At 42.6% G+C, this 11,294-nt stretch overlaps 1 protein-coding gene across 1 annotated transcript; it reads right to left on the bottom strand.

Moving 5' to 3' along the window:
* Window positions 1–280: 280 nt before the first annotated feature.
* On the bottom strand, window positions 281–9,750 carry LOC130360787 (uncharacterized). The gene is made up of 4 exons (XM_056563355.1): window positions 9,726–9,750; window positions 9,093–9,165; window positions 8,715–8,833; window positions 281–1,538 (listed from the first exon to the last, which is right to left on the bottom strand). The coding sequence occupies exon 4, from the start codon at window positions 893–895 to the stop codon at window positions 317–319; it is 579 nt and encodes a 192-aa protein (XP_056419330.1). The 5' UTR covers window positions 896–1,538; window positions 8,715–8,833; window positions 9,093–9,165; window positions 9,726–9,750; the 3' UTR covers window positions 281–316.
* Window positions 9,751–11,294: the final 1,544 nt, after the last annotated feature.

The following is an 11,294-nucleotide window of genomic DNA, read 5'->3' as shown; positions in this document are numbered from 1 at the left end:
TACAATAAACAAGTATAACATTGAGGTTGCAGTTAATGCACTCCAGTGTCCATGACAGTGGGCCACATAATTTGCAACCTTCCTTTCCTAGCATGCAAAGTGTGAACATGCAATAAGCACTTTGCAAACTAGAAAAGAAAGGATGCAGTTTATGTACTCCAGTGTCCTTGACATTGGAACGCATAATCTGCAACCTTCCTTTCCTAGCATGCAAAGTGTAAACATAATGCAAAATACAAAATTGTAAAACAATATTTAAAAAGGTGCTGAAAATTTTTGAAAAAAGTTAAAAAATACAAGTCCAAGTTTTTAAAGTTCACACCATCCAATCCTGCCAAGGCACCCTGCCAGCTTCCATAAGGAAATAATCGTCACCGATGCGCATGACGGCGAGGGTTGATCTTCGGGGTAGTTGCTGTAGTCCTGGCAGAGTTGTTTCCACTTCCTCGGGATCTGTGTTGAGAGGCTCTTTGGTGAGAAGAAAGTTGTGGAGAACAACTGATGCCTTAACAACTTCATCAGCAAATTCCGGGCTCAGTTGCATTGGCCTTGTGAAGATCCGCCACTTCGCAGTCAAAATTCCAAATGCGCACTCCACGTATCTTCTGGCATGGGACAAACGGTAATTGTAGATCCGCTGCCGGTGGTCTAGTCCTCTGCTGGAGTAGGGCTTCAACAAATTGGCACACATCTGGAAGGCCTTGTCCCCGATAAAAACAAAAGGCATAGGAGGTCCATCAGTCCCAGGAAAGGCCCTTGGTTCCGGAAGTCCCATCTCACCAGCGTAGATCCTCCTCCCCATGGCTGAGGTCTTGAACACACGGTAGTCGTTGGTTCTTCCATAGGCCCCAATGTCCACAGCGATGAAACGATACTGGGCATCAGCAATGGTCATCAGAATTGTCGAGAATAACTTCTTGTAGTTGTAGAATTCCCGTTTGCGCCGGCTTCTGGATCCTGATGTGCTTTCCGTCAATCACTCCCACACAGTTTGGAAACTGTGTAACGTTCTGGAATTTCTCTGCGATGTCCAGCCAACCTTGTGCAGAGGGTTCAGGAAGGTAGTCTTCAAGAAGGCACTCCCACAGGGCCACGCAGGTGGTATGGACAATTCCAGAGATGGTGGATACTCCAAGACGGAACTGGAAATGCAGACGAAAAGCTCTCACCGGATGACAGGAACCTAAAAAAGAAAAAAAAAAGAGTAAATAAAGTGCTTAAAATTACATAATAAAAAGTCAGATAAAAAAAAATCCTACATACCTGAGGGTGACGATGAGGCGTTCCTCTGGTGAGATGCTCCTTCTGAGGTGGGTATCTTGGTGGCGGATCTTGTCACCAATGCGTAGAAGCTCATCAAAGGAGTTGATGGTCATCCTTAGGTAGCGTAGGAATTTGTCAGAGAGCTGTCGCAGCTCCGCATACAAGGTGCTGTGAACACCATGGGTCATCCTTGCATCGGTGATCGGATGGATCCAGAATCTTCTTCTTCGGATGTCCCAATTCCATGCTGGGTATGCCACAGCAGTGCGTCAAAACTGAAAGAAAGATCAGCAGGAAACATTGTGTAATTGCAGTAGTCTGTGACAGCAAAAATTGCTCCCTGTAGTACTCTACTCTCTGCTGAACTCCAGACTGAGGAATGATCAGTGGGGCATTCTTTATGTGCAGGTAGGCAGAGGAGGGTCAAAGAGAGGTTAAATTAACGGACGTTAGTAACGGATTAATAAACGGACCTTAGCGGAAACAAACGGGTTAAAACGGATGTTAGAAAAGCCATTATTTAAACGGCCGTTATTAATATATTCTTCCGTTTCTTCTTCCGTTTACCAACGTCCGATAAATACTATCAAAATACAGAAAAACGGACAATGGAAAACGGAAGAATATCTATAGTGTGAAAGAAGCCTTATACTAAAATAATTATTTTTACTCAATTGGAAATGCCATGATTATACATAAGTATAATCTGTGTATAAGCAACCATAAACCACCTGAAAATGCCTCAATTGATTTCTTTTATTTTGTGGATCGCTGGCTAGGTGACTCTTCTACAGCATCAAGATTATTTACCATTGAACCTCATTATACATTTTCCCTTTTGTTCTTGTAAAAGGGTGAAGTCATGTGAAGCTCTGAGACTCTGGTTAAAGGAAATCTGTCACCAGAGTCACCTGCACTAACCTGTCGGTACCGACAGATAGTGCAGGTGACACTGATGACAATGGTACTTACCTTGTCCCATTCCGTGGTGGGGATCTTCGGTAATCTCCTCCGTTAGCTCTGCTCCGGGCACCCGGCTTGGGGCATGGGTGGAGCTTACTGATGTCACCGCTACTGTTCTCTCACAGCGGGACCCAGCAGGGAGCTAATGGAGGAAATTATTGAAGATCCCTGCCACAGAACGGGACAAGGTGAGTACCGTTGTCATCAGTGTCACCTGCCAGTTAAAAAACATGTGTCCTGCAACCTTTACTCACTGTTCACACACAGCATTTGTGGCCTCTTTTCTTCTTAGACCTCTTGCTTTTCTCATACAGGAGAACTAACACTTTACCTGTGTTACCACAACTTGTCACAGTCCACTGTCACAGCATCTGGCTGTGTTCTCCTTGCAAGGATCCCTTGCCTCTCCCTCACAGCCACCTTGCGGTCTTCTGGGAAGAGTCCAGACTACACTTCCTGGTATCTTAGATATCTCCCTCTAATTAATAAGTTATCAGGTGTGGGCTAAGCTGCTAGCTCACCTAGGATAAGGGACTGGAAAAAACACCCTTTCATTACCTGCAACTCTGTCTCAATATGTACATATACTAACAATCAGTTGCTGATTGTGGCTCTTCCATAATAGGTGTAGATTTAGAAGACAGGAATCATCTGTGTTTGCTTGTGTCCTCTAGGAACCTTGATGATAAATCATTTCTTTGCAATAATAGGAGCCAAAGATGCTCTTGAAAGTGTGCATGCAGATATTTAGATGAAGAGCCCTAAGGGAAATTTCCTCTCATATTCTCATGGTATCCCGGTCAAACGTTGCATTAGGAGAGTTAGAAAAGCTGTAAAAGATTACAGTTGTACATTGAGAAAAATGTGCACTGTGCTCTATTCAGCAGCTCTTTACCACCTACAAATTGAAAATCAATTTTCCCCATTAAATTTTCCATTTAAAGGAATGAAAATAATATGTCACAAAAAAGATGTGTTCCAACATCAGCCACAAATAAGTGCAGGCAGTGTTAAAACATTTACACAGAGACAGCATTTCATATAATCAGTTACCTTCCATGACTATTAGATGCATTTTTAGTCCAAGTGTTGTATATTTTGACATTTGCTTTCAGCAAGTAGTATTAACACTCTCTTTTTCAGGTGTTTTTAACCTGTTAAGGACATTAGGCATACATTTACGTGCCTGATGCCCAGGACTTAACGCACCAGTGCTTACATGAACACCAGGAAACATTAAGTTACCTTATAGCGACTGCAGGAGCTGGGCTTGCTTCATGGTAGTGAGAGTCAACTACTATCTATCGCCGGACACTCAACACTAATGATGATGAGCGATGATCATGTTGCTCCCGTTTAAACGTCGTGTTCAATGCTGATTATGGTGTCTAGAGAATCGGACCCCTACCATTTGATGAGCTATAATGGCGGCAAAAAAACTGTGTAAATAAAAATAAACATATGTGGTATTGCCACGTGCGGAAATGTCCAAACTATAAAAATATATCGTTTTTAAACCGCAAGGTCAATGGCGTACGCGCCAAAAAATTCAAAAGTCCAATATAGCGCATTTTTGGTCACTTTTTATATCATGAAAAAATTTATAAAAAGCGATCAGAAAGTCCGATCAATACAAAAATGGTACTGATAAAAACTTCAGATCACGGCACAAAAAATGAGTCCTCACACCGACCCATACGCTGAAAAATATAAAAGTTATAGGGGTTAGAAGATGAGAATTTTTAATGTATACATTTTCCTGCATGTAGTTATGATTTTTTTCTGAAGTACGACAATATCCAACCTATATAAGTAGGGTATCCTTTTAACCGTATGGACCTACAGAATAAAGATAAGGTGTTATTTTTACCGGAAAATGCACCATGTAGAAACAGAAGCCCCCAAAATTACAAAATTAAATTTTTTCTTCAATTTTGTCGCAAAATGAATTTTTGTTTCCGTTTCACCGTGGATTTTTTTTGTAAAATTACTGTCACTGCAAGGTAGAATTGGTGGCGCAAAAAATAAGCCACCACATGGAATTTCATGTGCAAAATTTAAAGCGTTATGATTTTTAGAAGGTGATGAGTAGAGATGAGCGAATTGAAGCTGACAAACCCGAATTCGTTAAGAATTTCATGAAAATTCGATTTGCGACGAATATTGCCGCGATTCTATCACGCAAATCACTTCATTAAACTTCTTTTTACAGCGTTCCAGGCTATTGGAGACCTAAGATGGCGGATCCACATGTGAGTACATGGGGCAGGGGATTATGGGAGGGTGGGAAACAGCGGCGGGAATGAAGGTAGGCGGGATGACCCTGAATCACATGTGAGATGTTCACTGATGATCAGTGTTCACTGACCCCTGTGATGTCACAGCCCCTATATAATCGGCGGCCATCTTGCCTCTCTTCATTTCATCCATGCACTCAGAGAGAGAAGACGGGACTGCGTGTATGTAAATAGCTTATACCACAGCGTACCACTGCAACTGCTAGTCACATCAGCATTGGGGAAAGAAAGGAGTGCAGAGTGCTTTGCTGTTCTCACTGAGAAGGATCATTGATATCTAGACGTCCTATTCACGTTATTGAGCATTGCAGCAGAGAGGGGCAGATAGCTGTCAGTTGCCTCATACAGAACAAGCGGCCTGAACTTTATGAAGCATCTTATCTCCTCATTTTTCAGTGCAATTCAGTGGGTTTTTTTTTTGCTCCACAAATCATCTGCTTAGAATTGTGTGACAAAGTGCAATTTAGGGTTTAATCCCTGTATTTTTTTTTTGTGGTGCTGCACTGTTCGGTCTGGCTGCTGTTCACAAGTACGTTATTTTTCAGCGGACTGTAGTGCATTTGTCTGCCCTCATACGTGCATAATATGAGATTACCATGGCGCTTACAGGGGGAGTTAAATCCCTTGACGTTATATGTGAGAAATTTGAGCTCAGCCATGTAAGCAAGATGTTATTGTCTGCGAAAATAAGGAAGAGGGTCGGAAGGGAGGAGCACATGGAAGACACAATAGTATAACACCTGGGTAAGAGAGATAAGAAAGAGGAGGAGGGTGGGAGATAGGAGAGGGGATAAGAAAGAGAAAGTCAGAAATAGAGAAGGAGAGAAAAGAGGAAAGAGAGTGTTGAATAATGCGTCCAGGGAAAGCACACAGATGCCTGTGTTTTAGTTAAGGAGTGAGGAGGGAAAGTAGACAAGCTGAGAGAGAGAGAGAAAAGGTAACAGCCTGAGAGAGTCAGACTTGAAGGAACTGTAGAAGTCCTGGGGTTGAGGGGTTGAGGGGGGGGGGTTGTGTAGGTGATATGTCCCACACTATCACCAACGATCAGCTTACTCAGGTTGGTGGGGTAACAGGTACAGCGTAAACGGAGGATTCATATAACAGGCACAGTCCCAACAAAAATGCTAAGGGAAGGGTATCGTCATATGAGAGCAGTGTCAGTGTTCGGGGTTGAAACAGGTCCAGCATAAAAGGAGATAGAAAATAGACAGAGGATACTTAGTGTAAAAACAGCCAGGAGTCCCGTAATCAGGTCGCATCCACTTGCTTCTGGGCTTTTGCAGCCTGCTTGCGGGCTTTCTGGGATTTCATCTTGTCACCTTTACGACTCAGCTGTAGGTTAGATAGCGGAGGCAGAGTGTGACACACATCCACCGGGAGCCAGGAAGGGATCTGGATCGGTTCAAGGCCGGTAAACTCCCACACTTTCTCCAGCTCTTCAGGGTGTCGAATTGAGAGACGTCTGCCATCCTTCAGAATGGAGATTCCAAATGGATAGAGCCACACATATGGTAAGTGATGTTCGCGCAGCTTTTGCAGCAATGGGTTAAGCAGCCGTCTTTTTGCCAGCGTGGATGGTGCTATATCTTGGAAAATAAGAACGGGTTACCATCAAAAAGCAGTGAATCCGCCTCTCTGTTTGCTGTATCTACATAGCTTAGCAATCCGCATACCAGGTCGCGCGGAGGCTCGTTCGGTGGCGGCTTCGACCTGAGGGCCTGATGGACTTGCTCGATAGTTATGGCCTCTCCTCACCCAGGAGCGACGAGAAGATCTGCTTCACCACTGCAGGTAGAGAGTCAGTTGCATATGACTCCGGTACTCCCTTTATTCTTATGCTCTTACGCCTGCTCCGGTTCTCTTGGTCTTCCAGCATTAGAAAGGCTTTGTTGAGCTGTCTTTCATGCAGGTGGAGCTGGTGTGAGGCAGAGTCAAAGAAGGAGACTGTTTCAATTAGAGCAGATTCTAGATGGTCTGTGCGAGTCCCAACATGGCGCACTTCCGCCTTGATCTCTGCCAGCTCCTGGAGAACCGGCGCAAAGGCAGCCTGCATGGCTTTAGAGACCGCCTGTTGAACAGTTTTGCGGAGGAAGGATTTAGTGAAGGAGAGTCTATTGTCCTCACAGCCCGACTCGATGTGACTGCCACAGTAGGTCTCTCTGTCTGTGTCGTCCCTCTGTTCGGCTCCGTCAGAGGCAGGCGGTGCCATCTTGGAGGGCCTCGCCAGACTGTACTGCAGCTTCCTTTTTAGGAATTTCTCCATGTCCGCCTGATTCTTTTGCCCCTTAGTGGTGGTAGGGGTGTTCGCCAGTTGTTCCTTGTCACTTTTGCCCATGTTGGAGTCTCGGAGATGCTATTAAGAGCAGGTAAAGGCCGTGGCTGTGGAGAGCTGCTCAGTTAAGCGGCCATCCAGCTCAGCGATCAGGCTCCACCCCCAGAACATAGAGTCTTGAGCTGTCTCACTTCCCTTCCTGTGGAGATAATGATAAAGGCACGATAGGGAGTGATAAGGTTCAGAGGAGGAAAGGAAGCTATCAGAAGTGTGAACACATTCCCTGTACAGGTCTGAAAAACCCAATTTAAGGAAAGCCATGACTTGGTAGTAGAAGGGATAGTGCCCCCCTCCCCCCCTCCTTAGACTATATTGACCCGATAATTCAGACAAAGTGAGATAACAATGTTCGGAAGCATGGAATAGATGCCTGGCCTGTAAAATTCCCATTGCTTATCACTGCACATGAGGTCTACCATACCTCCATAGGGGGAACTCAGGCATAGAACATTGCAGCATGTTCTTAAATAAAAGGAAGGAGAGTTGCATCAAAGCCTGACAGTGCTTCCATCGCGTTTTGGTGTACCTGAGCAACACACTACCTCTTATAGGACGAGGAAAGGCCGCAAAGATACATAGAATGAAGAATTGCTGGAAGTATCCAACCATGTGTCCCTCCAGTAACATATTAGAGAACCAGGAGCTCCCCCGCAACCATTCTATACAGTGTCTAAATAAGCATGAAAGATTATAGTGACGGATGTCTGGGAAACCCAATAAATCCATAAAAGAACATTTAAAGCTACTAAAAAGCAGTATATTTAAATATATATTTTCTGAAACTTCCTTTTTAAACTTCATAACTTACCAAGAATTGATAATCTAAGTGACTCCTAAATAAGTATTCGCTATTACATCAGCCTCTTTGAAGCCAGATCTGTGATGCTTCAAAGGTAATTTGGAATTCTGTAAGAAGAACAAACCCACAATATTTTACCCAAAATTATGTTGTTTACTAAAAATGTAAATTCCCTGCATTTTATATATATTGTACTCTCTGTCCACCGGATATGGCCATAATCTCTATGAGGGACAGTTATCATTGTTTGCTTTGGTTGGTAAGCAAGTTCTGAAGGCATTTTTTGTTTTGCTTTAGTTTTGCTTATGTGCTACATATTTATCATTCATAATATAAAAGGTTTAATAAACTTGGAGCACATAAGCAAAATAAAAAAAGTTGCAGCTTAGACTTCTTTTTTTTTTGCCTACGTGCTACTTTTGCACATCATAAATTTGCGGCCACTGCAATGTAAAAACTGAAATTTGCTTAGGTAAGGCTGCTGCTTACACACAAAAGTCACACAAAAAAGTGCTGAGGCACACGTGCAACTTTTTTTTTTTACCATCAAACAAGGAAACTTTATTGAAAAGAAAAAACACATACAATATATGCAGGATAAGTATAACAACAGGTCCATTGACCTATTAACATCCAGGTACAAACATCCAATCAGTAATACATTCCAATATAAGATAACAATGTATTCTGCAAAACGATATGCGCTGACATTACACAGCAGTACAAAAAGTTGTATAGAAAATAGACACAAAATCAAAAATAATACTCACCCCATCAGTAAAAAGCACGTCCTCCACTTCCCAACCATCTCCAGTATTCAAAACATGACATCAATATAAAGAGAAGCTATGACGAACGTTAGATCAATGGGAGGAAGAAATGCAAGGGCAACTTTTTATACACCCAGAGTAAGCAAAAAATACCTTGACAAATGTACCCCTATAAGAATGGTTGGGTTCTTAAGAACCTTAGTCCATAAATCAAATCAACACTTGAAATGTTTTCCATTTAGACCTAAATATTACAATGCACTGTGACTAATGGATTGTATCTGGCTTACCTCTCTTTTCATCTTGTTCCACTCTGAGAGCAAAATGCCTGGGCTAAATGCTTTCTCTGATATTAGATCTTCTTTCAACCTTCAACACATGTTGAACACTTATCAGCCAAGTCCAGTAACTAGTGAAGCAAATAGATGTGTTATCAATAGACTTGCTGTCTTGCTTTCTGTGTTAATTTTATATTACATATTTTATTTTATTTTTTGCTTTACTTTGCAGGATTTTCTCCTGCATCAATCACCTATAAAATGTAGCTCTCAGCAAATATATGGTGGTTTTTCCAATTAGAACTGAAAAGTAGTGTAGCACGCTGCAGCACAGCCCACTGCCTTATTAATATTACAATCTATTTTGAAGCAAGGTCAAAGTACTTATACCTTCATGTGTTTTTCAATACCTCCATACAAGCTCTTCAAATATGCTTTTAGCAGATGCGGTACAGAAGCCGTTCTAGAGGGAAAAAAATGCTTCACTCTAATAATTCTAAAGGATCAAAAAACAGCACAAAATCTGGTACTCAACCACAACTCAACAACCTCTGTAGTTATGGCTTTTACCAATAAGTCCCCAAATTATAAGAGACATATAGATGTGACAGACATAGGGTGTCCATAAACTATATGATTCTCTTTCCACCTATATCTCCTACTTATTTTTTTCCCCTACAATCCTATTTTGTAAACAAAAATAAACATAAACATATGTGGTATCACCGTGTGCCTAAATGACCAAAATATAATGTTAATTAAACTGCACAGTAAATGGCGTGTACATATTTTTGGTTATTTTGTATAACCTAAAAAAATTTATAAAAAGCGATAAAGTCCCATCAAAACAAAAATAATACCAATAAAAACCACAGACCACAGAGCAAAAAATGTGCCCTCACACATCCTCGTATATGGAAAAATTTAAAAGTTATAGGGGTCAGAAGATGACAATTTTAAACATACTAACTTAGGTGCATGTAGTTATAATTTTTTTAGACTGTAAAATTTAATTAAATAAACCTTATATAAATTAGGCATCCTTGTAACCGTATGTACCTACAGAATAAAGATAAGGTGTCATTTTTACCAAAAAGTTCACTGCGTAGAAACGGGAGCCACTAACAATTTCAAAATGTCTGGGTTTTTTCAAATTTTGTCCCACAAATCATTATTTTTTTGGTTTTGCCATAGATTTTGTGCTGAAATGACTGTTGCAATTACAAAGTAAAATTGGTAGTGCATACAACAAGCCCTCATATAGGTCTGTAGCTGGAAAAATGAAAGTGTTATGATTTTTAGAAAGTGAGGAGGAAAAAAAAAAACGAAAGTGCAAAAACGGAAAAACCCAACATCATAAATTTAGCTAACTACTCAATCTGCTTATATTAAGCATTTCTGATCTGGGCTGTATTTATCATTAGGCACCCATGGTCTTGTGCCTAGGGCAACAGTGTTAACGGGGTAGGACTTCACTATATAAAAACAATGATACTTGGATCACCACTAATTCACAGATAACTTGCTAATTATTTGTGACATCTGCATGAAAACAAATCCAAGACTTAATGGCGACCTAAACAGATTTGTCAATACAGAGCTTGAGGAACCCATCTTCTGCACTGTCTCATTTGTTTCCTTTGACTTGCCACTTAGCTCTTGATACATCCAGTCGGTGCTGTGACTAGTCGGCTCCTCCTGTTGTGTGATCAATGGCCGTTGTCTGCAGATAAGCTCTTGGGCCTTCCCCTACTGACGTGCATTGGTGTCATCTTGACTTCCCGTCTGTGTGGAGTGTGGCCTGGTGAAGCAGTTAAGTGCAATGCTTTCGACCAATGCTGCTGTCATCCAGTCTGGTACTTTAGGTAGCTATCTGCTGTACCACAAACTACTCTACCTGCTGTTCTTTCTCTCCCAGGTTCTATGGCAAGTGGAAAAAGGGGCAAAGGGAGATCTAATGTGTGCATTCCTGCCCAGGGGAAGGTTAGAGGACTCTTTTGCTGTTGCTTCTGTTATGATTGTGCGTCACGTAATGTCACGCATGGCAGGGAAGAGTGAGCCGTAAGCTGACCCGGAACCTTTTTCCCTGCCTACTTGCACAACCACCCTTATGGCCGCTTACAACTGGGTGCCAGTTCCTTTGTTAACTAAGGGGCAGGGGTGTCATAGTCAAAACAACAAACAAGTACTGTTCAGGTCGAGGACACACAGTACTCCAGCTGTTGCAAAACTAAAACTCCCAGCATGCCCTTTGGCTGTGTATGCTGCAAGTTGTTGCTAAGCAACAGCAGGAGATGAACAGGCCTCACCTCCTGCTGTTTCCTGCCACCTGCACCGCTGGGACCATCGCCGCTGCTGCCACCGCTCTTGCCACCGGGACGGCCACCACCGATCCTGAGGGGACCCCCGCCGGACCAGGGGAAGGTAAGATACCCCGCCGGCCCCAATCGCCGCCATCTTTGCCGTCCCCATCCCCGCCCAGCAGGTCCGTGATTGGTCGGTCGATCCAACCGATCAATCACGTGATCGTGAGGCGGCACCCATGCCACCTCACTCCTGCTGTGTAACAGTTAATAGGGCTGTCTTGGACAG

The sequence above is a fragment of the Hyla sarda genome, chromosome 3, assembly GCF_029499605.1.
Source record: "Hyla sarda isolate aHylSar1 chromosome 3, aHylSar1.hap1, whole genome shotgun sequence".
NCBI lineage: Eukaryota > Metazoa > Chordata > Amphibia > Anura > Hylidae > Hyla > Hyla sarda.
The sequence above is the reverse complement of the archived record's forward strand: the minus strand, read 5'-3'. Positions and strand labels throughout refer to the sequence as shown.

Excerpts from the sequence above, each read along its gene's own strand:
- LOC130360787 (XM_056563355.1), bottom strand. The coding sequence starts at position 895 with ATGACCATTGCTGATGCCCAGTATCGTTTCATCGCTGTGGACATTGGG.